Below are 27,453 nucleotides of genomic sequence, written 5' to 3'. Positions count from 1 at the left end.
CATCCATTGATTTATACAGCTTCTCTCAAATATTTTCAAGCCACACTTCAATACTTTGGTTTTCTCAAGTCACAGTTCCCTGCCTGCTGATCTGCATAAGATCATATGGAATGACTAAGGTGTATTACATCACCCCATTTATACTATTTCAGTTCCCATTTCATAGTACCTTGTAATGGAGTTCAGATGGTGGCTAATTTCCTTTCTACCTGCATCTTCATTTACTTAGCAGTACTCTTTTAAGAGGACTTAGAAATTTCCTAGTATCTGCAAAAACACTGAATCTGTGGTATATAATTTTCATTCATGCTGTTGGCAATGTGCAGGACTGAATATGATTTTGGATCTGTGAAACCCTTGTGAAAGTATTCTGTGAATATATGCCTTGAATGGTATTAGATTGGCTCTTGTACGTTCTGAAGATGCCAATTACTGATGCTTTCCATCCTTGCTTGGCTTTCCTTTCTTCACTCTTAAGTTTCACAGATATGACAAAGACATTTCAAACCTACAATCAAAAGTAATACGAACTGTGAACTGCACAACAATAAAGAAATCACCAACATCTTGTAAATAAGAGCAGCAGTATTAACTGCACAGGGTTGTCCAATGTTGTGCCTTTTTCTGTTGGGCAACTATTTAGAAAAACTATTCATATGGAACAGTGAGCATGTATTAAAAAGCCTCTGCTAAATCACACAAATGAGTCAGACCAATGTACCACTTGTGACTCACAGATGATCTGCAGTGGCAACAAATAAGCCCTGCTGAAGATTCTGCCTTCCAGATGAAATACAACCCTGAATTTCTAGTTGCTAATGATGACCCATCTCTTCTTGCTCTAATTACCGGAGGCATCAAGTCTGTTGCATTAGCTGAAGCATGTACTTGGGTCAAGACAGACTACTAGACCAAATGATCCCAACAGATTTAATAATCTCTGACAGTTCTCTTGCCTTCTTAAACTGTTGTCCCATTTCTTCCCATTAGTGGATTAAGTGACTGTGCAAAATGAGTAATTGTAGCTCGAATCCCCTATACCATTTATGCTGTAATAGTCATTAGAACTGCTCAGCCTCCATTCAGAGGATAGCAGCATAACATAATCAGGCTTTTTGGGGGCAAAAGTTCTGGGAATTTATTTGGGTTTTTTTCCACTTTGTCTTTTAACAAGTTGATAAGAGCAAAGGGGATACTTCAATGACAAAAGCCTGGGATGGACTAGAGGGAAAAGGAAGTCCTGCTAATTCACTGTGACAGCACCAGAATCACATGTGGGTGCCAAATTGAAATGCTTCTCCACTCATTCCCTCCCATTACCAATCAATACTTGGCAGGCTCAAAAATGCTCCAAATGCTTATGCTGCTTGTTCTCACTGCCACACGTTCTCACATTAGCCTTGGGCCTGCACTTCATATGATGCAAGCTAAAGGTTTATATCCTTTCCAAACTAAGTACAGGATTGGATCAGGTCCAGTCATTTATAAAACCAGGTACTTTTTTTCCATTTGTGGTCATACCAGACATGTCAGAAAAGGCAGACAGCTTTTGCTAGAAATGAGTTCTTTTAATCTGGGAAGAGATTTTAAACCCCAAATTGTTTACAACCTGAATGTTTTCAGGCTGCAGTCTAATATTTCCAAAGAAAGTGATCACTCCAGGATCACCAGCTGAGGATGTGGGAAATTCTGAAAAATGCTGATATTATAATGCTGCTACCCACCACTGACCAGCCTCAACTAGGAAATTCATCAGAATCCAGTCCATTTTGCAGCTGCTGTTAAGTATTAAGCCACTGGGCAACAAATATAAATCACATAGCAGTGCTTCTAGTATTGGCAACATCACTGGGACCAAGTGTGGTGATGTGCCCAGGGTCTGGAAATTTCCAAGTTTAAAATGGTCAGCTCAGAAGATGGCAGAAGAGACAGGAAGCTGGGAGTCCTGGCTGCATCAGCTCTGAGGCTTCCAGGAGAGTTCACTGAGATGTGGGACAGGAAGACTGGCATTTTGTGTTCTGAATCCATGTTCTGTCCTCTGAAAGTTCACTGAAATAGTGTAATTTCAGTGCATCATAATATAAACATAAAATATTCCACTAGACCATTTCTAAGGATATTTTTCCTCTGTGTTTTATCCATCACTAAACTACAACTACTGTTCTACTGTTTCAATCAGGATGTCCCACCATCTAGAAAACCTACCTGCAGCCAACATCCACAAAAATGAGAGACTTCCAGCACTTTTATTTATATGCCTACATAAACAGCCTGCATGCCAAAAAGGAAATACTTGATACCACTGATTTTAACACATGGTTAGAAAAACATCATCTGGAAAAAACATGTTTGACAGAGCACAGTGCAACTGGGAAAACTTTTACCACTGGAAGTCTTTTCAGGTGAGAAAAAGCTACCTCACTTTTGATGTCAGCATAGCGTTGCTGGTTATTTTCAGGTGTCAAAAAAAGGATTTCAAATTTAGGGGCACAGTAACTTGGGACAGAGAGACCAAATCCAAGATTTAAAAGAGTCAAACCAAGAAGCATGCTTGCAATGATGCTCTTTCAACAAGAGGGGCTGAATGAGACTGGATCACTGCATTTCCAGGAGCTGGTATTTTTTTTCATGACTGCTCTCAGAGCACAATGTTAGTTTGTATTATTTTTACACTTTGCTGTTGTGTCCAAATTGACCCGATTCCGAACTTATTGCTCGAGTCCACAGCAGTTTGAAGTAAATTGAGTAAATTACCAGTGCTAAGTGAGAACAGTCACTCCAACACAAACTCACTTGGGAAAGAGAAGACTCAGACTGGCATCCCTGTTTCTGTGCTTCACCCAGTCACTGACTAATAAAAAATGTACAAGAGTTCACTGGAGCCAGAGCTAGAAACTAGGTCTCATATATCACAGACCAACAACAGCTACACACCCATTAAGATCTATTGCCTTCTCTTGATCAAAATACAATTACTGCAAAACAAACAGGTCAGCTTGAGCAAGGAAACTGAGAAGGGTCTCCAGGCCCAAAAAACACCTGGTCCCTGGGAGCTATTTTAGAGTGCTGGAAAAAATACTTGTGTGGGAGGACAGTGAGATTAAATAAAAAGCTAAACCAAACAAATAAAACAACAAAAAAAAACTCCAACAACAATGAAGCAAACCACCCCCATCCTCTCCCACCCTAAACAAACAAAAACCCACAAAAAGCCCCCAGGAGAGTGAAGACAGCTGACAACATTCTGTCTGAACCACATGAAAAGCAGATGTGTTTTTGTATGATCTTGGTTAACAGTATTGCCAATCTACTCTAAAAGCTGTCTGATCAAACTCCTCAGCTTGCCACCCCATACACAAGGTCAAAGATACCAAACTTCCCAGGTGATCCTTAGGATATGTCAACTTGGACACTGTGTTGTGTCCTGGGGCTAATGTGGCACTGTGGAGAGGACACAAAGGAGAAGCTGAAGAAGCAGTCAGGATTAAAGGAAGAGTTTGCCAATATTCCTGTAGAAGTGTCTCAAGAAAAGCACAGGGGAAGGCCCAGACAACTACATGCTTTGTGTGGGAAGAAAGCAGAGGAGGAGAGTCACTGGGACTCTGCCATGCATGGGCCCAGAGAGTAACAACTGCCATGCAGGAACAATTACTGTACAATAAGAGCACCAGCAGAAGTGAGAAATAATTTGCTTTTTATTGGAAGCATGATATATGTACCATAAAGCAGACCAAGATAATCAGCAAACTAGTGAGAACAAGCCTTGTCAGAATCTCTACAGAGGCTTCAGTCAGGTATTTTCAGAGAATTTCTAGACAGATCAGATAATGACCTCCATAGATACACACTCCAGCTTTGCTGAAGATGAGCTAACACAGCCTCCAGTCCAAGCTAAGTCTGGCTAATACATATGCTATTCTTTTAGTCTATAACTTCTGAAAATTTGTCATCTGAAGAGCAGGTAGCAGGAGAAAGCAAGCAAGCAAGCAATTTAATTCTCAAGCAAACAATTCCTCCTTCATCTCAGACCAATAAAACTATACAGCATCAAGCTAATTCCCATCAGCTGCCCAGCCCTTTCCCCTTTATTGGCTGTTTGTGCAGTCAAAGCCAAACTGCCAAAGGGAGAGGGTCAATCGTTTGTGCTGTATCTGCTCCAGGCAGTGACAGGCCACGGGACTGATATTCAGGGCTAGAACTAGTTAAATGCAGATTAAGGGCACTGAAAACAGGAGTGGGGGAGGAGAAACCATAGTGGAATAAAACCAGAGCAAGTTGCTTGGCCAGGCTAGTGCAGAAAGGAGCAAGCCATCTCTGCTCCTTGGGTTTTCGTGGAGGGAAGGAAACAAGCAGATGTGCTTCAAATGGGAAATGCGGTGAATAATGCTACCAGTCATCTGGTGGGACAGGGACAGTTTGGGGCAGGAGGGAAGAACCACATTCACAGGAGCACAGAGCTATTCAGTTTCTGCTACCAGGGACTCCATGAACTGCTCTCTAACAAAGCAAAGGCTGGCAGAGAAAACAATCAAATGGCAGCTTAGAACAGAGCACTGATCCCTATTCCCCTACAGTCACTTTTTCCAGGTTCTGACAATGTTTTCTTTGCTACTGGACAGGGGACAGGAAATGCAGTCAAGCTATTTATCACCTCATTGCCAGGTAATGAAGACAAATGTTCAAATTTTGCCATTCCCTGACGAGATGTTTTGGCAGGAGCATTGAGGACAGGGACCACGGCCTTGTGCATCTGCATCCACTTTAAGAAGGGGTGTTTAAGAGACAACTAGAGCTCATGGGAACCCCCCCAGTACGTGTTAGTAACACCACCACAGACATTTGGCTATGCTAAACCCCCCAAAGTGTTTCCAGTCTTTCAACATCAATCAGCACAACTGAAGCCAGTAGTAAATTGATTCTCACATTCCACTGGTGCCAGTTTTTGTTAGAAATGATTTGTGATAGATATGGTGGAATATATTGATTAGTACTGACAGTCCCAGTTTCCCAGGCGCTTTGTAGCACTGCCTTTCCAGAATGACCTGCTTTCCACCTTGTCAATTTTCTTCTGCAGAGTCCATTAGAAATATCTATTCTATTCTGAGAGCTTCATGTCCCTCCAGAAATCAAACAAAAGGGTCAGGCAAGTAAAAAAATCAGTACAATAAAATAGGTTTGAGGTGTTGCAAAAGAACTTGTTTTTATTGAGACATTTTGTGTCATGGGAAGAAAAGGCACAAAATAAGTTACAAAGACATTGGATGAACTGTACGAGTCAGAGGCAGTATCAGAGCTGTTACAAATCACCTAAAAATTGGTTTCCTAACATAAGTTAGCCTCTACAAAATTCCTAAAAAAATATGTATTTAAAATTATTGAAATAATTCAGAAATTAAAAGAGAAAGTAAAGATAACCAATATTAACTTTTTGACTAAATTCACCTGGGCTTAGCCATCATCACCCTCTCTTAGCAGACAGATCACTGGAAAATATTTAGTATTACAGAATTATTTTAAAAACTCATTAACACATTCTAAATTAAGAACCTGATATTGACTTTTCGTACCGCCAGTGAAGTACAATACATACAGGTAAGGCAGTATGCATAGGAAATACATTAAGAAAACAGAATAGATAAGTGCAATTATTCTGAATATTTCAACATTTGTTATGGCCCCTCACTATGGCAAAGAACATGTTAAAAAGATGGATCCAACAGCTGTTCACAGAACATATGAATACATCACCATAAAAGGTCTACGGTGGAAAAGCTTACGCTGTCTTCAGTTGTGACTTCTCAGATGAAGTATTCTACAAACAGACTTTCCAGCAGTACAGCTCTGAGTTAACAACAGCACATTAATACAGTTAGAGAACAGAAAGTACTTCTGAAATACATCAGTCCTCATTTTAACATGGGAATGCTTGTAACACTCAGTATTCCATTAATCCAAATTAAATACTTAACAGTACACACATCAACTATATACAACTTCATTTTTGAAACTGAATCTGCTCCCCCTGCCCCCGTTACCAATTTCCTGTTACTCAGCTCTCAACTGGCAAGGACTTTTGATTGTTAGTTCACATTAAACAGGAATGAGAAACCAATGCAAGTCTACAGCATATAGAGAATACATAAAGATTCGTTTTCATGATGATGAAAGGTGGAGCAGCAAAAAAAGTAATTTACCCCTCTGGTCAAGAGGAGGTCTAAGTTCTGTCTTCTGAAATCAGCAAAGATGTAAATGCACACAGACAGAGCTTGGCTATAAATGTCTGTTCATGTCCTTAGGAGTTTCAGTTACTTGACCTAAGACAACAGCAACACAGAAAGGCAAGACAGTACCAGCCACCTGTCAGCCCAGGCCAAGGACTTGACGTGCAAGAAAACCCTGTGGAGTGGTGTATGAGCACGGCTGTCAGGGCTTGGGCAGGGTGTCCTGTGAGGGAAGATGCCAGGGACTGCCTGTGCTGGTCCCAGACAGCTCAGCAGCAGCCGGCACAGGAATCCCAGAACGGCTGAGGATGGAAGGCACCTCTGGAGGTGGCACTTCTGGTGGTGCCCTCCATCCTCAGAGGAAGGCAGGCACCTCCTCTGGAGGTCACCTGGCCCAACCTCCCAGCTCAAGCAGAGCCAAGTACTAAAGCAGACTGCCCACGACCATGTCCCAGTGACTCCTGAGTATCTGCACACATGGAGACTCCACAACCTCTCCAGGCAACCTGTGCCAGTGCTTCATCTCCCTGGCATTAAAAAGGGGCTTCCCTGTGTTCAGATGGATCCTCCAGTGTTTCAGATAGTGGCCACTGCCTCTCAGGCCCAGTGAGCACTGACCCACTGCACTCCAACACTGCCAGAGGAGCTGATGGCACTTGGACAAAAACATGTTTAAGATATGGCTGTAAATGCCAAGAAAAAGAGATTACAGTGCTACAACAGGATGAGGAAAAAGGATAAGCCCACATCAGCACAAGACAAACAGAGAGATAGATGAGCAGGAGAAATACCAAAGGAAAATCAGCCTGAGCAGAGGCTGAGAGCAGACTCAAAAGGAGCTACAACTCTAAATGGACTGTGGCTGGTGCTGGAACCCACAAGAGAGCAGCAGAACAAGAAACAAAGAGTGGTGAATGAACAGAAGCACAACAGACTGATGCCAGTCTCCTGCGCTGCCTGTTACCTTGCTGAGGGGACAGAGCATGACAAGCAGCCAAGGAATTGGAGGATGGCATGGGGTAGAAAGAAGGAAGACCAGTGTCTGAAGAAAAGCAGCAGTATTTTCCTTAAGTGTTTTCATTATTTTTAATTCCAATACCAAAGCAGTAACAAAAAAAACTCTAATTGGCAATAAATTAAATTGATTAAAGCCCCCTGACTCAAAACTTACTATTCCTGAAAAGTCATGCCTTCAGCTGACATTAGTATAGAATTAAGGGCTTTCTGTCCCTTTAAAAGGCAAACAATATATACAGGAAAACCATTTCCTAACTGTGTAATTATGAAGATCCTCAGAAGTTTTAAGTCTTTTAACTAAATTTAAAAAAGCTTTTGACAAAACCTTTAAAGGGAAGGATGACTTGAGGACTAAGTAATGGATTCCCACACAAATAAAAAAAGGAAATATTTTGTCGTTTCCCCAAAATCAATTAAATACAAAAGTGACAACAAAAAGCTCAACATAAAAGAGGTAGCCTAAAAAAATCAAAATACTTATTTGATTCAGGAAGCAAAGGTAGTGCAATAAAAGTATCCATATGAAAAACATACTTCTCATTTCCACATTACTCAAATTTTAACAGGAATAAAATAAAATCTGGGTTGGATTTTGAGGAGGAAAAGGGATCAAATACTAGAAACCAGTATTTTAGAGGCCTATTTGAAATCAAAGCATACACAACTCTTATCACAAATCCCCTAGCAGTTTTTGCTCCGTAACAGTTTTCATCAGTATCCGCAAAACTGATTTTTCCTACAGACTAACATCAGAAATGCAAGTCTCCTAATCAGGCTTCCAAAATTTAAAAATTTTGTTTGGAAACAGATGTACCAGATACCTCTCTGAGGAGATTTTTTAGTAAATACAACTTTCAATACGGGCAAAGGTCTTCTTACCATCATACTTTTGCCTGACTCCTGACAAAACAGGTACAAAATGAGCACCTCAGATGCATTGGTGGGATGCAGAAACATACATGATAAAGACAGATTTCCTCTAGAAACCTTTAGTGAATGAGGGCAGGCAAGTATTTAAACATATTCCATCCTACAATCTTACTGTATACACCCCATGGTCCCCCTTTATTGTGTACACATAGCAGAGAATGGCTTGAAAGAAATAATCTTTCTTCTGGGCCTAGTCAGCCCTCGCTGTATAAAGTTTTATCCACCTGCTTTTTTGCTGACAAATATGCAGCCATGTCAAGGCTGACTTGCAGTGAATATTAGTTGTAGTAGGGATTTAAAATCCATACATTATTATTTAGCAATGCCTCAAACAGACTGTGCATTTTATAAAAACCTGCTAGATCTCAAGAAGCTCCAGGCAAACTGTTTACTAGCAATGTTAATTTGTAAGATTGATGAATGAACTAACAAATTCCAGTGTACAGTTTTTAACCAGGTTTTATCAGTCTTAGAGAGTAAACTTTGACACTTGCTACTCAGAATCAAAACAGGTTCTGCACATTTCTCTGCAATGGCTACATGGTATAAACTCTGAATGTTCTACAAAAAGAACACTTTAATCCTTCATTTAATTTCTTTGGTTTCTCAGAAACAAAAGCTACTTAAGTGAACCAAGCAATGAAAGCCAAGCAAACAAAGGTAACTCTCTGTCCCTATAGTTACAGGGATGCCTGTAAATACCAGTTCTGCGGACCAGTTCTGCATGGATAAAGTCTAAATAAAGGCAGCTCAAACTAGTTTTGGACTATTGCTCTCCAGCAAAAACTGTCTTTGGCACACATATAATCCAATTCTGTGATGCTACTTTACACATAGTCCCATATAAAACTGACGGAGGAAATTAAAGACTACTTTCACAAAACAGGCACTTCAAATTAGAACAAAAAAAATCTGTTCCCTATTAGGCAATACAGGAGCATTTTTCAGAATGACAGAAACAGAGAATAGTACCAAAACTGGGATGAGAAAGTTCAGTAAATTCAGACTACCAGGGTAAAAGTTTTACCCAGCTCTACTAGCCTTAAATAACAGTATCACCTGGAAAATCTGAAGGCTACAACAGACTAGACAAAATTAAAATACATTAAAATACACAGCATGAAAAAATTATTTATCAATTTGTTCACCCTCCAATTCCACATTTAGATCTGCCAGAGAGGTTCTCTTATGTAGATGTCTTTCTACCACATATCTTGGAGCAAGATACAACAAATGAGACTCAAAATACAGCTATACCCTAAGTCTCCTGTTTGGTAAACAGCTGAATATAGACATTTCTGATAGAAACACTGTGTCAGATCAGACTAACTTCCACCATCAAATGACAGCACTGCTCTTGGGCTTTTCTGACATCTTTACTGCAAGGCTCACAGTCTGCAGTCACAGATTCTGCTGTGTCAAAGAGCTGGACCAGAGAAGTGCTCCTGGGGTGGGAAAAGGGATAAACACACAACCTTCAGCTAAAACAAAATACTCCTCACCCAGTCTGCATTCAGTGATTATTATCTGCATTCAGAAGACTTAAGAACAAGAGTTTTAGTGCTAATATTCCCTTTAACACACTCCAGGAAAATTTCCTCACTTTCCCTTTTTCCTGAGTGCAAGAAAAACATTCTCTTGCAAACTGCTTTTACATGCTTAGGTGAAATACGCTGTAAAATGTATGGCTCAACTGCATTTCCCATGGCTCTGTAAATCATGTCCTACTAAGAACATCCACACAGTTTGGAAAAGCTGGCATGGATTGCACACTTTGAGCTAATGAACACTAATGATGGCTCCCATCCTTAGAGCCTTGACTGTAACTATGGTGGAAACAAGCTGCAACCTGCTCCATGTTAGCTGGGTGTCTCTGGCGAGGCTCCTCACTCAGCATCCTGACCTGAACAGAGTCACCTCTGGCTCTCCTTTAACACAGAGCTTCTATGTTTCTGGTATGTCAGGGGTCTCTGAACTTTGCCAATTCCTAATTAGAGAACACTATCTTTGTTTTCAGGAAAAAATTAAAATTGTATTGTATTAAAGGGTATTTCTACCCAACAGCTATTTTGTGTTTTCACTTACCCTTGCCCTAAAGTGTTTCAGTTGAATCCTCCATTTTTTTTTTTTTTTTTTCACTTCTTCCAGCTCATTCTCCCCCATGCTGCCTCACATGACCTGTCACTCTCCTTCACTCTTAGGTGTATTCACTTATCACTTGTGAGCTCCCCAGGTAGGTGAGGTGTGTTTGGGATTCTGCTCAGACCTGACTAACCAGCACCATGGGAAAAGCTCTCTTCTCTCTAGCATAATCCCACTAAATGAGCTACCTGGAAAAAAAAAATAAAGAAAAAGAAAAAAAAATCACAGCCAAAGGAATCCAGAGAAGAAATTCCACCTGGGGAAAAGTGGTACCTTAGTGCCTGCACAACATGAAAATGGATTTACAGTACTGGCTACTCTAGCAAAAAACATGGCAGAAGATTATCACACTGCAGTAAACTATAGCAAGAACCTTGGTCTCAGACTCCTAGCACTACAAAATGTAGTAGACTGATGTACCCAGTGTTCTACTTTCCAGTAGCTCCTCATGGCAAACTTACTGCTCACACACTGACATACAACTATCTCAATATTGTAAAGCATTACATATCATGGGTAAGAAGAAAAGTGATCCTATAGGTTTCTGTACCAGAAGGCCAGCTCATACTAAAAATGAACAGCCTCAGAAAAGAAACTTAATGCACCTAATGGATCTGAACTTCAGAACACAAAGCTGGAATGCAAAGTTTGATGCTACATTGCTGAGCTCCTCCTGCAGGGATTCTCTCATCTAAACTTTCTGAATTAACTGATATGGGAAAGTACAAATGGAAGATTTAGAATTCCTTTTTAAATATTCCCTTTAGAATTTCAAAGGTAAAAGCATAGGACAGATTTAACGTTAATAAAAGAGCAGCAATTCCTATGCAAAAAAGTTGCTAATTTTGTCTTCACTCTTGTTTCTGCAATTTTACATATGTATACCAATACCATAAAGTGCATGAGCAGAGAGGCAAATTTAATTTTTATTTAAAGACTCACAAAATCTAGCTCAGGTACTGCAGAGAGTAATCTTCTCCTCCTGAACCATTACAGAATCCTACTGTTAATGAAAATTCTGTTGAGGGTCTTGAGGCATTACACAGTGTTGCCAGGGCAGATAATGGCAGCTCCTGACTAGTTCCACCCAACACCCAAAGAGAGACAGAGGCAACGAACACCTAAAAACAAACATGTAAAAACACCTTGGCAACATGTTATTACTGCCAGGCTTACTGCTGTTTGCCATCAGCAATAAAAAGTCATTTTCCCAGCTGTCCATAAATTAAAGTGTAAGTAAAAATTTAAAACTATTTGAATAGCTCCAACTTTTCCAACTATTTCTGAGTACTTTATTCGGTGAAATTTCCTTATACACAAAAGGGCCAAATAAGGCAGAAAGACTACCCACCTGGGTTAAAAAGTGCCACATCTATAACAACTACTCAACAGTCTGTGGGGGAAAAAAAAGGGAAGACTATGAGTGAGAATTCTTCCAGTGAAGAATAATACAGGCAAAAAGCACAACAATATTGACAGACTGTTCATAGGGACTGAAGTTCCCAACTTTGCCCACAGTCAACACCTGGATCAAGTTCACACCCCATTGGAATGCTGCATGTGTCAAACTGCAGACTCTGGGCTGCTCTCTGCACCAATCAGGGAAGAGGCACTTTGCTCAGCATTACAGTTCCCAGTGAACAAAGTTCAAGCAGCTGCTGCAAACGTCAGATGCTGGTTACTTTCACTTCCTTGCAAGTAAAGGAACTTCCCACTCTAACCAGGACATATTCAGCAGACAGCTTTTTGGTATTTTTAGACCCACCTTTTTTAATTCTAAGATCTGCAAAAATGACTCATGAGCCTGAAAATATATTTACTGCCATTGTGAGCACTTTGCTAGGAACTCAAAGTAGGAAGACTAACATTTTATGGAAACCAATCTTGACAAAGAGAAAGCCACAGGTTAGAGGATGAAGATGGTAATATCATCAAGAAAACTGAATCTCTGTAAGGCCTCATTTTTGTAGTTGGAACATTCCACATGTTTCACACTTCGGGATTCCATATCCCTCTAATGAAGCACCTACAGAAAGTTCAGTGAAACAGGAAAGTGAAGTTGTTTTCCTTAACAAGGTCAAGTAACCAAGTGCTTGAGCAAGCATTGGTCAGAAAACATCGAGTAACCAAAAAGGTCCAAAGAGATTTTCTGCCTTTTTAAATTAAAACCTTAGCTACACAAAAGATTTTAAAATAAACACCAGCAGCTTCCTGATAACAGCACCCAAAATATAAAAGCACTTCACAGTTCCTCTTACCATTTCAGAGTTAAGCCTTCTCCAGAAATAAAGACCCAGACAGGTCCACAAAAGTGAGCTATACATTCTGTCACACCACACACACGGTATGTGATAAATGCCTCACCTTTGTTGCACCCAGGAAACGATATCCATCACAGAATTATTTCACTCCACAGAGAAGTTGCTGAGCTTCAACAGTTATGGCAAAGTGAGGACAAGGTAAAAGTAGGCAAAGCTATAAACAGCCATGCTGAGATGTGGGGAACATGCGGCAAACATACACAAGACCAAGAAAAAGCTTTGTGTATGAAAAGAAGGAAAAACGTCAGTAACTTCCTGTATGTTGGCAGGCTTTGTGGCCGCTCTTTTGTGCAGTCCTTCCTCCCAACCTTCCGTTATCACTAAGTTAAAGCCCAGCTCATGACTAACCACCTGTAGGTGCGCACACAGAAACCTTTTGTTCACAGCTGCCTCTCCTCCACTGAATATGCAAAAGCCATTTAAACATACAATTTCAGCAATTTGTTCCCACTGGAGTAGCACACAGCACATTCTCTGACCACTTTCACCCTTATGGAAAATACAGTGGCTGTTTCCAAGTTTACCAATTTGTACTGAAATAAAATCCACCACCTTGAAAATAAAATACTAACACACACACTGATGATCTGTCCAAATTTGTCTAAGCCTAGGTTATTCCTGGGCTTCTGAAATACATCATCTCACTCCTGCTGTCTCACCTGGCTTCAAATGCAGTCCATGCACTGTATTCTGAACCACAAGAATTGGAATGGCTGCCTCATATGGAGAACATCAGTGATGTCATCAGTCTGAACAGTACCCAAATCCCTCTCCAAGTAAGGAAAAACACAGGCACTTGCCCAATTACATTGCCTGGCAAGCAATACTTGTCATACAGTACAAGTACTTGTCATACAGCTGGACTGACTGGGCAAGAAGAGGCATAAAATAGGCCAGTGTTTCTTCTTTTCATTACTTTATCATGTGAGTCTCTTCATCAGCGTCATAAAACTCCTCATCTTCACTTCCACTCCCTGTAGAGCTGTCTTTGTCTCCAGACTAGAAGCAAAAAGGAAGTTGTTTGTTAGACTGAAGCCACTAAATCAATCTCAACATACATGAGCATGAACCATTACACTTATGTGGAATGCTGGTATAGAAAAAGTAAGAAAACACAGGTCTAACCACTGTATTAAAACTTTATAAAAGACATTATGTGAATTCAGATTCAAATCCTTGGTTCCTCAAAATATCTTTAAAAGACATGGGGTTGTAGTGGATGGACTTTCTCTGCTCCACCAGTAAACTACAGAATATATCCAGGAGAGACTGGCTAGAGTGGTTCTGAAGTGGTAATCTACTAAGTTTTCTTAAATTTAGTCTAAGGTACCTACTCTGTGGAGACCTACTGGAAACACAGTAGTCTCACCACTGCTCAGAACACATATTACTTATTTAGGTAAAGCTTCTCCATCCCCAATTCATACTTTTCCTTGGCTAGCACGGACATTTTACTGCGCAAGTTGAATTAAAAAGATTCCCCTGCAATACTAATGAAAGTGTTATGGAAAAGGGAAAATCATTACCATGCTCTATGTTCAGAAGGTAAAATCCCTATTATAGGCATACCTACTCCAGTCAGAGTCCTTTCCACAACATAATTTATACCACATACCCAAAATAAAGTCAGCTATTACAGCTAATTGATTTTTATTTGGCCAGTGCAGCATTTTTCCATGGAACTGACACAAACGATTCCAGTTAAAAAGGTTCTCTTGCTAGTATAAGCTCCATCTCATTTGATTATTTAGGATTTTTTCCCCAATATGCTTGCATCCATCCTAAGACCTCTGTCTGCCTAGTCATATGCTAAGAAGGGTGAGAGAGAGGGTGAAAAATAGAGAAATGGAAATAGTGCTCCTGACTGACAGTACCATGCAAGCAAAATCTGTAGCTTTAGATCTCTCTTCAGAGGAGCTTTGCTACGGCAATGTGCGTTAACTGCAAAGGAATTTCAAACAGTTTGAGCACTACGACCTGTCAGAAGATGTAAAGGGAACTGTGTTAGGCTTTTTTTTTCCTAGACTTCTGAAACTATTTGAGGAAAGTCAAGCTATTACTGGATGCTGCTCAACTTGAATATCACATTCATGTATGTTAACAGGAACAAAACCTCCGTTCTGGGCAATCAGAACACATGTTATCTTGAAAATGGTACAAAAGGACAATGGATTTCACAGGGGGAATTCAGGGTATGCCAAATAAATTCTAAATCTTTCTCACAACATCTTCATAAGACCTCTCATGGCCTTGTCAAATAGGGTTAATGTTTAACAGCTTCCCATTTTAGCAGTACTTTCTTTGTGAGCTTTAAAACAAATCCCTAATGCACTGCAGATATAACTTCACTGAAGTTACAGGATTAGTTAAGGCCTGAACCAATGACTTTTTAATTTGGATTCAGTAATTTTAATCCATCCTGGGCAAAATTTTTCTGAAAGCCATTCAGAACAACGTCCCCTTTTGTGGGTCCTGTTCAGGTTGGGATTTTTAAAAAGCCTACAGAAGGACAAGCAAAGAAGACTTAAACTTGAGGGGACTGACTGACATAAGCTAACCAATTTGTGGGCATACTAACAGAAAATACTTGTCACCTCAAAGGGTAACCACCAAATGACTGCAGTTGGTTAAAGAATAAATGAAAAATGTGACTTCCCACCTGTAAGCTGGAACACCTGCACTGCTTACAAAAATTGCTTTCGTTGGTAAACCATCTGCACAATTAAGACGTAATAATTGTGTAATTACCAAAATAACAGCTGATGTCAACATATATGATGGATTTGTGTAGTCAGCAAGAACGTGGTGCCATAACACATTACCCAGTATGGTTGAAAATGTTTATAAAATAACCATGTAAAGTAGCTAAAGTATAAAATTAATGGTTACAGGGCTGCCTTTTTCAGCCTTTCTTCAAGGGTGCTTTTGTCACTAAACTGTGCTGTTCTATCAGGAACTATTACAGCTAAACTTGGTAAACAAGGCAATGCATTGAAGCTTCTGATAGGAAGCAAATGTTCCTATTCTAGAAGTATGTGATTTCTGTGAAAATAAATATGACTACCTGTGAATGTCAGAGTGCTTGACCAACAACTATTCAAATGAAAGTAAAGGTGTTAAAATGATCCTGTCTCATCTCAGCCTAATGGGGCAACTAACATTGTTTGTTACAAGTTTCCCTTCAAGTCTTCTGACCACCTATTCTATTTCTTTAAGTCCCTCCATACTTGAAGTTTTAGGACCAGGATTTAAACTTTAAAACTTTACCCTGATTCAAACATCCACTCCCAGCTCTCTAGCCACTTGTTTCTACTCCCACTTCATTCACAGAGAATTAACCATGTCAAAAAACCTCCACGTGAGTGGAAGATACAGGCATCCAGAGAGGTGTCCAGGAGTTTAATAAAATAAAGTGATCTGAAAATCACAGCTCAAGGAAACCTCATTGAAAAACATCCCGCTGCCACATTTATTTATGCTTATACCTGGGAGTTTTGTAGTTCCAGTGTTTTCAATGAATCTCATTTCCCAGAGTCAATAGTGGGAGAGATCTCAGAGGTTAGTCTGGCTTTAACCCATTCAGAGCCTGTCTAGGACAGACCTGGTAACTGGCACTGCAGAACAGCTGGGGCAGGTCGGAAGTAGTGTGCTGCCTTTGAGAGCAGCCCTTCACAAACAGGCTTCTGGTTTTGATAACATCTAAGGCTTCTCAAGCTTCAGTGTCCAGCTTTGGCTGAAGCACACTGCAGCAATCAGTCCTTGAGATTAGAGATGCACAGACATCACTTTATCCCGAAGGGAAATGTTGTAAGCTTGTGGCCTTGAAGGGATGAATTAATCCAGCTATATTTCAGCCTGCATTTCCAGAAAACATTTCAGACATGATGGTAGGGCTGCTACACTATCTTCTCCTTGGGGCCTATCCTCCACAGGCCAAGAATCACTACCCTAATCTATTTAGAGTGGCAGATTCAAGCTGACAGCTGATATAAACACAACAGAAAAGTACCAGGAAAAGAATGAGTATACCTGTGAGCCATCTAGGGCTTGCAGTGACATGGCTTCATCACCCAGCCTCCAGTAGGAGCACACCTGCAGGTCTGAAATAGTTTCTAGCAAAGGGCTGTTTAAGGTCTCTGGCAACAACAAGCTTAAGAGCCCAGACAACAGACCAGTTGCTCCAAACACAATATAAGGCAGAGACCACTGTACAGATTTCTGGAAAAAATAACAAAATTAGGTTGAGATTGGTTCCTTGTAGTTCATATTGCATATTAAAGGATTTAGCCTTTACAACCATTCCCGCTGGCAGTGTTTGTGTTCCTATTCAGCACAAAAGTCACCAATCCTTCTGCCATGGGTTTTTTTGGTTTTTTTAGTTTTTTTACCAGCATTGCCAACTGTATCTTGTCAATACTATTAGAACCCGACAGATTTTATAATGAACTTTAAAAGAAACACCTGCTGAATTTGAACTCAATTCTTGCCTCTAATCTATGTACTTTTAAACAAACGTAACATTCCTCTGTAGAAGGGAATAGATACCCCAGAAACACAAACATGCTGCTTGGAGATCTCTTGAGGTCATCTAGGCCAACCACCTACTCTAAGCACAATTACAGCCTCAATCAGATAAGCTCAATCACTGCTTCACATAATCAAACAGCAAAAAATCTCCAAGGATGGAGACTCCCCCCCTCAAGCAGAGGCTGCAGGCTGCATTAAGCCTCTCAAAAACACTATTCTCCAAATTTCTTCTCCAACCCGCAAGCCAAAACCGGTGATAAACATATGCTAACAATGAGGGATAGTGTCAAAAGCCTTCCCTGCTCTCCTCCCTTTCCCCATCCATACTGCCCTCCATGATGAAATGGCTGACTATCAAATCAAGCTGGCTGAGAAGGGATTGTCCTTAATAAATCCATGTTCACTGATCCCAATTACCTTCCTTGCCTTATAAACAGATTCTGGGAGGTCATGTCTCAATCCTCCCACAGACTGAGTTAGAGGTGCTCAGCCTGTCACACCTGGGTCACACTTTTTGATACTGAAGACACACACAGGATGAGCCTTTTTCCTCCCACAGCTACCAGTGATCCTTCACTACAATAGTGGTTTACCACAGATGATGAAAACACTTGCTGCACTATCATAACCATTCTTATGGAATCCTACCCCATGGAATGGAAAGCTTTCAGCTCTAAGTGTTCTTGAACCTACTGCTCCTCCTACTCTTTCCTCAACTTCCTTTTTGCTTCCTCTGCCTTCTCTTTCCTCAACTGTGCTGACAGGCAGAGTATTGGAGAGAAGCTTTGTCTCTCAAGACTGAAGCACAAGTATTTCAGCTTATTCCATGTCACCCACCAATGGGATGCCCCTCCCATTCATCCACAGACATATTTTTCTTTAGCTGACAGAATCCCTATTTATGCTCCTGCCTAGTTTTAGCTTCAACTGAGCTTTGACATTCCTGGCATCACCTGTAACAGCCCAAGCAATGTTTATACTTCTCTTTTGATGCCTGTCCCTGTTTTCACAGTAAAGAAGGCTCATTTTAAAACAGGGAAAGAGTTCGGCTGTTTGTTTCAAAAACTCACATCGTAGAGAGCAATTCTAAATTCATGAAAATAACAGGCTGTGATCAAATAAAAGACCAACATTTCATCTCTTATCTCAGCAGTTAACTTCTCCTATTTTTACTATTATGAGATCTTCAGGCAAAAGACACTGAAAATTCTTTAAAATACCAGAAGAAATGGTGAAACACAAAAATTACTGATTATTTTCTCAAATCAGGGTTCATTTGTTATGCAACCAGAGCTACTTTCATTTTCATGGAACCCCTTCAAACATTATGATCCAAGATTTGTGTCTCATGCAGTATCAAATCTCTGGCAGACACAATATAATGAATGCCCCAACTGCTACATAAAAGCTGCCTATTAAATCCACCTGGTAGACTGGCAGCACTCTTGGCTTTGCCTGTTGCTCCCCAGAGGTGTTCACACTCTCACCTGCCCAGTGCTTCGTTCTGCAGATTAAAAGGCTCTCTGTGCTCACCTGCCCTTTTGCTAACCTTCTGCCTCACATGTAAAATGGCAAATGGCAGAGAGGAATATTAACTGAAATGAGATCTGTCACATTAAAGGAATTGCCATGGGGCCTCAGCAAACAGCTGGGAAAAACTGGCACACTTTTTCCTGCATACACATAACACACTAAGCACAGGAAAATAATGGTATCATCCCCATGTTTTGTTCTTTAGAATCTTTCTTTGCCTTGCCAGTGTATCTGATCTCCACATCACCTTCGTTTACTGAAAGGCAAATTGCTTTGCTGATATTTATAACCCATGGATATTTAATGAAGTGTACTGACATTAAAATGAACGTTTTCTCAAAACTATGAGTTATTGAGCCCATATGCATAATTTTGATGCAGGAGTTCTTTTAACCATATGGGTGTTTTGTTATTGCTTGTGCAGGGTTTAAAATTTGGTATCACCATCTTGGTGATTTGAAGTATTTTATTTTAATGTCCATTAGATAGGTCCCAAAATTCCTACAAAGCTAAAATACCTTCTAAATAATGCTGAGATTCTGTCTAATCACACAGAAGATACTGCAATTCTTTTGGCCTACCATAATACTGTTAAGACAGGCAATTTATGTATCTTAATTTATAAATGACATTTATCCCAAACATTCCCATCTCTGCAAGCCTCTGATACACCAGAACCACAAAACAAGAATATATGTAACAGAAGTTCAGACAAACCAATGAAGGGACAAAAGGCGCAATGATTCCACCAACACGGGAAAACATGGAGCAGGCACCCATTCCAACATTCCTATAAAAAAAACCCAAAAAGAGTTAATCTTTTGAAAAGTGTCACTGAGCAAGGAAAAAGATTCATCAGTCATTATCCTGAGCACATTAACTGGCAAAGGAAAGTCAAATGTAACTGAAAGCATCCCAAGACAGGAATGAAATGTGTTTTTTGTGATTAAAATGAAGCAAAAACCCCCTTTAGATTCAGAGTTTTTACATACATACATAGGCAAAACAAGTGCGATTTCAGTTCATGCATTTGGCCTGTGTCTAACACTGGCTGAATTCATTTATTCAAATCCTACTTATCATCAGATTTACCCACTGATGAAAAACACCACAGTATGGTTTCACTGGTGGCTGACCACCCTATGCACCTCTATGGCAGAAGCTCCTGTCTTCCCTGTCAGCAGAAGCAGGGGGTGCTTCTGCCCCTACTGTTGCTCACACAGCCTGAGAAGCATCAAGTTACTTCAACAAAGTTTATTAACCAGCCATCTTCAATGTTCCTGGTTAAGCACGTATGATGATAGAGTTGTCTGGTTTTATAAAGCACTCATTAAAAGAAATATCTGCAGTGCTACAGTTACCCTCATTAGTAGGAGGGAGTTGTAAGCAGGCCAAGCAGATAAGGGTCTATTTTACTGTTACATAAAAATACACTCAGTCTGAAGAGAACACTGCAAACTTGATGGAAGAGGGAGTGAGAAGATAAGGGAAAAAATTTCAGACGTAAAACTACATCTCACCTTTATATGCGACTGAAAAAATAAAATTAAAAACTACAGTTAATAGAAAAAAAAAATAGAGAAATAAAAGATGATCATGTAAGAGAACCAGAAAAACGAAGACTTAAAATTAACTTGTGTTACCTTATGACTGTGGGATAAAGTTCTGATGTGTAGATGTAGACAATATTAAAAGCAGCACTGATTGTCAGTTTTCCCAGCAAAGACAGAGAGCGACTGTTCACCACAGCAAACACTCCAGTATCTGAGAGAGAAAATGTGACCCTTGTAAGGCTTTTGAGCACTCCAATACACCTCGAAGCATTTCAATCACACAACAGTATGGTGTGAAAAGGAATCTAGTGAAGAATCTAAAAGCTGAATCTACAACAGTATTTTCAGTCTACCACTAATTAAATACTAAATGAGTTCTATCAGAAAGTTCAAGAAAAGTATAACAGATACCTTTCCAAAAGTGAGTAGATTTTTTTTAACAAGAGACGTATTCATTGTCATTTCTATAGTATGACAATATTCTTCTAATATTATTGCTTTGAAAGGAAGATGCTGTGAAGAATCCCGCTAAAATTCCCATCCAGCTTAGTTTATTAGAACAGCCAGTGCTTATCTGCTTTTAACAGCCAAATCAGAGCTCATGCCCAGTGAAGACAGGTGCTTGCTTCTGGCCAGTGAGCCCTTTCACTTCCCCAAGCACTTCACCCTTGCCTGATTTGGGCAGTTCAGTACACAGCTGATTTCCTGGGGTCTCATGGTTCTGTCCTCTCTTTTCACATCTTATGTTTGGAATGACATGAAAAAAATACTTGGTGACTGGTACCAGGCAAACCAGAATATTTCAAAGTGTCCATGCTGGAAAACTTCTGAAAATTTAAGTTGCATCCCTTTAAAAAAGCTTTACCTATGAGACCCACTGCCATCTAGGGCAAATTCTGTACTCTGTCATACATGGTTAATTTCTTGAATCACTCTTCAAGCATTTGAAACATTCTCTTACTTTATGAAAGGTTAATATACATCCATATATCTTACAAGCAAGGTGAATTTATCTATGTGGTTTTAAAAAGAAAAATTGCTACATAATCCGAAAATTAACATTAGTGCATCTTCACACAAAAGATGTTAAATTTTTTAAAGACTCCCCAATTCAGAAGTTTATCAGAATGCTCTCCTGAGCTGTAAGTTGTGTAGCCACATTACTACTGCCACAACCACACTACTTTTGAATATTACAAAGCAGTGTGGGAAAGATGGGAACTTGCTCCAGCACTCAGTTCTTCACATCTTCTAATACTGATCTTCCCCTTGGAGAGTTATATCCAAGTTGCACAGGTACCACTTACACTAACCTGTCATCTAGCTATTAGAGATACCACAAGAACATAATTCATTGGGATTATGTCAAAAACACTGGAAAGGAGCAACTGATGCGAACAGAAGTACAGGGCAGAATCCAAAGGCAAAAATTCAAATCCAAACCTTACTAACAAGTTTTCTCTAAGGTCTTAGGGAGGTTAATGCTTATTGTTCTTTTTCTAATGAGTTGGCCCATTAGAAAAATGAGCTTCTCCAGCTTCAAAAATTGAGATTCACATATGGTATGAGAGTATGGTATAAGAATATGGTATGGTATGAGCCTAATCTTCCAGCAGTCATCAAATTGTTATGCTGTAGGATGCTGCTTTTACCAGTTCTTATCACATACTCCAGAAACAAAAAACTACTTACCTCTCTTCTTAGGCAGAAACATGACAATAAGACAGGCCAATCCTCCCAGGAAGAGAAATGCACTCAATGTTCGCTTCCGACCAAACCTGATAGACAAAGATAACAAAGGTTTATATTTATATTCTGCATTAGGTTTGTGGGTTGCAGAGTAATGAAACCTCTGAATTCACACTGACTCCTTCTTTGCAGTTGGGAATTCTGAATTCCATCTTCCACCAACACCTCCTCTCACACCGTTTTTAAACAAGCTTCTGCTGCACACTTAACAAAATGAGTGCCAACTTTATACAGTGACTGGCAATTTCTAGGATTTGGGGCTGCTTCCCGCTGTGTGTGACATTTGTAAAACTCCTCAGGAGACACAGAGCAGAGACTGGGAGGAAATTCTACAAAAACTGAGAGGCATTGGACAATGGCTCTCAATGTATCGTGGTTCAGGAAAAGGCAGAATATCTGCTCTGCTCTCACAGTAGCTCAGAGAGGTACTGCTATTGCAGGAGACCCCAGGACAGCCCAGGCGGAGTGGAGTCGGGATAGCTCTGTCCCAGCAGCGAGGATGGGATCACGGGGCAGCGGTGGGAAGGACGCTATCTAGTGTCAGCCTGCAGGCAGCGCAGCTTCCTCCCAGCTACATCAACCCCACCCAAGCCAGAGGGACGGCTCATCGTGAGGTGTGTGACTGAAAACAAGTTAAACTGCTATTTGAAACAGACATGAATCAATGGCACTTTCACATCGAAGTGTAAAGCCCACACAACAGATACAAGTTAGGAGGTGTGATACACAGAAAACCTATATTTGAGAAAAGTTATAAGGAAATCCTGAATGGGTCAATAAATTCCATACTTACCATTTTTGGTTAATCAAGTAAATACAGACTGGGTATGCTGGGATTTCTATCAAGCCTGACAAGGCTAAATTGGCATAAATATTTCCGCCTAAGTCACCCACATTAAGGGTAAGACCGTAGTAAACCAAGCTGCACACAAACCTGCAAAAGACAGGAGAAAAAAAAAAAAGTGAAATCAGAGCTGACACTTTGCCTGCCAAATTGAAGTACTGGTCTGGCACAATACAATATAAACTATATCTAGTGTTTCAGCAGATAGGTGTAAAATGTTTCCCTTTAAGTGTATGATGCCTTCTAGGCAAATAAACCATTTTGTCCCAGCAAAGACCCAATTCCTGACTTTCTCCTGAGTAAAACTTAAAACTACACTTATGAACAACATGCATAAACCAGTATAAAGTAAAAATACAATCATGACTATATTTATTATTTAACTTCTTATCCCTTTTGTTTTTATCAGGTTACACTTTCATCCACACTTTTTCCAATTGTGTCTAAACCAAATTTCTCAAGCAGTTCAAACAACACTTGAACCTTTTTTTAATTTCTACACCCTGGTCCCATTTTATTCATTCATTCTCCAAATCTGTTAACTTTTCTTTTCTAATCCTATTGTCATGTTAACCCCTGTAAAAGGGAGTTGTCTTTACAGAGAGGAAAGAAACTGGTCATGAATTTGTTCTGCAGCAAATCAGCAATTCTCATTTAAGGAACAGAACAATCAACTATTTATTCTGCAGTTAGCACTTTGAAAAGCAACATGAAAACAGTTCAGTGCTGTATGCTGACAAAACCATTTGTTTTATTCTTAACTGACACATCTTACCCAAATATATGCATTATACAAGCAACTATATGAGCAGTCATGCCCAAGGACCTGCATACTATGTCACACATAAGGTTTTTTAAAGAAGCAGCAAAAGACCTCAGAGCTATCAAGATATCTGAAAAAAAAAAACCAAAAACCAACAGGCACTTTTGGAGTTAAATTTCTGCTAGTAACTGGAGGGAGCATCACAGGCTCCTGCTCCTCACTGCAGCAACACTTTCTCTTAAGAACTGTTGCCTGCAATGTCTACTCATTAGACAAGGTAGGCCACCCACCTGTTAATGGGGTCCTTAGACACAAAACAAGAAATAATCCATGTGAAGAGATACTGACAGCTCTGGGCCTAAGAGGAGGACGCTGTGACCAATCTCAGCAGCCTTGTGGGGCAGAACAGAAGGGGCAGTTCTCAACTATTTTGAGACTCAAAACACAAGATAGAAATGCAGAGATAAAACACCTCAGAACTGGACTGTAAAAATGGCTTTGTGCTAGCAATGTACTAAGGAAATACTCCAATAGATACTTAAATACTATAAAGGATCCTTTTTAGGTACACTGTCCCTAACAATCTGTAGGATGAGGCAATCCTCAGCACCACATTCTCTCAAAGACTTAAAGCGGTCGCAGCAGCACAGCTGGGCCTACAAAGCATTCCCAGTACCAGGTGAACATCATGATCAAGGTGCGTCCCAGGAGAATCCTGTATCGGAACAGGTCCAGAAAGCTGCCAGCCTCTCTGGAGCTCCTCTCTGCTGGCAGTTTTAATGAAAAAGTGCATTTCTGCTTGCGGTTCCTCTTGGCAATGAGGTAGAGGGCATCTTCTGCCTCGTTCAGACGGCCCTGGGAATAGAGCCAGCGGGGGGACTCAGGAATGAATCTGAAACACACACACACACACACAGACACCTTTAGGGGTTTTCTTCTCCATGAGGCTGGACTTGTCTAAAGGAATAAGGCTGAAATGCACTTCAGTATAATAAAGAGTTTTCAAACAACCCTTCAGGTATAAAATTCATGTACTGAAAAAGAAACAAAGCATGTTGAAAGGAAATGTAAGCCGTACATAATTTAGATACCAAAAATTTACACTGAGTGCATACATATATACGCACATAGAATTACACTACAAGTATGATTTTATACATTATATATATACACATGTACACACAAGTACGATTAGGATCCTGTCTTTGGAGAATTCATAACAAAGGAGGCACACATTACTACAAGTAACACAGGATGCTTTTGTAAGACCCACTAGTTCCGTTTCTCATTTTCCACAAGACCAACTTCCACTTCCCAGTTTTCAGCTTTTTACCAAATTCTCTCCTGTAGACAAGAAGGCAGAAACTGTGCAAAGGTCATGCTCCTTGTGTGCACTCTTCACCTGACAGGTCTGTAACTCCAACAATATCTACTACACACATCTTCTATTATTTTGAGGCTTCCAGAACTAATTTAAACTTCAGCCTTTGGCCAGAAGCTTTTTAAGATTTTTGCCTCAGACCAAAAATTTTTTTTCCTATAAGTTTAAAAGAATATGATTTTGTGTTTTCACCAAAAAAAGAGCTTAGAAAGGAACGTATTTTCTTCCCCAGGATAAAAATCTGATAGTATTTTCTACATTGAGTAATTTTTAAGCAACGTGGCAGGGAGGCAGTGTGAAATTTGGAATTTAAAAAAAAACGTTTCTTACAGGAAAGACAGGTTTCTGAGCACAGCTCTGAAGTCACAACCATAACTCACTTCAAAAAGTTGTACATATCAATCTGAAAGTTAATTTTTTTTCCAAGGGTGCCTATCTTCACAAGGTTTTAAATATCCAAAGTGTCATCTCTGCCTTTCGCCTCATAAACAGCCTCAACCCTTCCCTGAGTTCTGATGCTTCCATTGAAAGGGTTGTGTGGATTTTTTGATGAGCAAAAGTTTTATTCAAAGAGTTACTGAAGTAAAATAGATGTTGGAAAGGAAAAGACCTCTAGTTTAAACAGCAGCTAAAGTTATTTTGCTCTTTTAGTTACTGAGACTTAGATGTCAGAAAGCAAGTAAGAAAAGCAGACCACACTGCATCACAGAGCTTTTCAGGGCTGAAATCCCCTACTATCTCCAAAAAGATCACATTTGAAAAATTAAAAGCAGCTGCCCATTTTTTCTTTTGCATGCCACTTTTAAGACTGGACAGGCAAGCAATTTTGATGCTGTTCCCTCTGTGTAAACACAGGAGAAGCATCATGTTCTCACATAAATACAAAATCATTCCTGTATTCATAGTGCCTCGTAGCACACCAGTTTAGGTTATCTACAGCACACCAGCTAAAGAACAGGATGTGCTTCTCTTCCCGCCTAGAGACTGTTCCCATCTACAGGAATACTGCACACACAGTACAGTGTACACTTACAGGCTCAGATATTGCAGCACTACTATTTGAAGAAACCACATACCATGTGGGGAGGAGGAGATGTGTACAAGTTGACAGAAATACCTTATTTACATCATTTCATGCCATCCTAGAAAGGCAACTTGACTTAATAGTTTGGGTACTCTGATTTTTTTTTTTTTGATATCTTTCTTTATGAAACTCAGTTTCAACAACTTACAGAGAGAAGACAAAGACGACTGCTCCTTCCAGATTAACCACAACAGCCAGAGTCCTCCAGGAACGAACGAAATACCCTAATAAAGCATACTGGGCAATTCCAACAGCAAAGAACAAGCCACCAATAGAACCTAACACACAAGTAAAAACAAAACAAAACATCATCACTTCTGTAAGAAACACTAGTAAATCTCAACAAATGGGATCAGACAAGAACTAACTCTTTACTAGTAAAAATTCATTCAGCAATTCAGGCAAAACCACAGTTCTTTGACCAAAGAACACCCTGGCCTTCACTCATGCAGAGCAGAAGTATTACATCTAATTGCAAAGATCAATAAAAGCCCCTTCTACATCCTCCACACTCAACAAAGCCTTGTGAAAAATGAAGTCATCTAATTCCAAATATGTGTATGTATGCAGCATAAGTATGCACCTTTCTGTGTGCAAAAATAAATACTATGAAACATTGAAAACCTGGTAGTTTTAGGAATATGTAGCATTCATTTACAGCTTCCATTATTTATTAGACACCCTATCTTAAAACAGGCTCAGCATAGCACTTCTTGGGTTTTGTAAGTCAGGCCCTGGAGCTCTAGTGATGCCTTAGGTTTTAGCTTTCATATTTTTCTGATTCTGTACTGCTTTAGTACGTAGTTCTGAACTCCATAATAAAGGATGGTAAGCTCTCTTCACAGAATAGCTAGACAATACAATTATTTTTCCAGCTTGGGACCAAGGACCACTGATCCTAATTTCAGGCCCAAGAGCATAAACAGCAGTGGACTGAAGAGAGAAAAACAAGATGGGACTTAAAACCTAAAGCTATAGTTGGACAATTAACTCCAATATGCAAATGGATCAGAACTTATAAAAGTGAGAGACCCCGTGACCGGTTGTCCATTTTGTGACCATTTTGGTTCATCTTGGGTGTAGCGCTGGCTGGGCTCTTGTACTGCCCAAGGTGAATCCATTGAGGCCTTTTAATAAACACCTACTTTACTCTTTAACTCCATCTAGCCTCTGTTCCAGATCAGCCTTCACAAGGCATCAGTAGCAGTACAGGTTACACTCATTTCTGAAGGACAGGTCCAACACTAGCAAATCAAGACAATCAAGAGGGTCTGTATCTTCTAAATTCTAAGGGCAATTACTACATGGTACAACTTTTTAAAATAACATATAACAACAGTTTTCTCATCCTCCTATGACACAAAAACACTTATGATTTCTTTTAAAGA

General features: G+C 39.9%; 2 protein-coding genes across 2 annotated transcripts in view; both read right to left on the bottom strand.

Moving 5' to 3' along the window:
* MAB21L3 (mab-21 like 3) overlaps window positions 1–13,026 on the bottom strand; it is a 31,667-nt gene extending 18,641 nt beyond the window's left edge. The window contains exon 1 of the mRNA XM_058799886.1: window positions 12,675–13,026. The gene's annotated coding sequence lies outside the window, so the exon portion shown is untranslated. The remainder of the gene's footprint in view (window positions 1–12,674) is intronic.
* A 289-nt stretch (window positions 13,027–13,315) lies between these two features.
* The window catches only part of SLC22A15 (solute carrier family 22 member 15), a 33,061-nt gene continuing 18,923 nt past the window's right edge, over window positions 13,316–27,453 (bottom strand). The window contains exons 5-12 of the mRNA XM_058800057.1: window positions 26,214–26,343; window positions 24,277–24,492; window positions 22,787–22,927; window positions 21,937–22,022; window positions 20,335–20,455; window positions 19,409–19,481; window positions 16,661–16,849; window positions 13,316–13,630 (exon numbers count right to left, since the gene is read on the bottom strand). Of these exons, the coding sequence (XP_058656040.1) occupies window positions 13,544–13,630; window positions 16,661–16,849; window positions 19,409–19,481; window positions 20,335–20,455; window positions 21,937–22,022; window positions 22,787–22,927; window positions 24,277–24,492; window positions 26,214–26,343 (1,043 nt within the window). The 3' untranslated portion in view covers window positions 13,316–13,543. The remainder of the gene's footprint in view (window positions 13,631–16,660; window positions 16,850–19,408; window positions 19,482–20,334; window positions 20,456–21,936; window positions 22,023–22,786; window positions 22,928–24,276; window positions 24,493–26,213; window positions 26,344–27,453) is intronic.

The sequence above is a fragment of the Ammospiza caudacuta genome, chromosome 2, assembly GCF_027887145.1.
Source record: "Ammospiza caudacuta isolate bAmmCau1 chromosome 2, bAmmCau1.pri, whole genome shotgun sequence".
Taxonomy (NCBI): Eukaryota; Metazoa; Chordata; class Aves; order Passeriformes; family Passerellidae; genus Ammospiza; species Ammospiza caudacuta.
The sequence above is the reverse complement of the archived record's forward strand: the minus strand, read 5'-3'. Positions and strand labels throughout refer to the sequence as shown.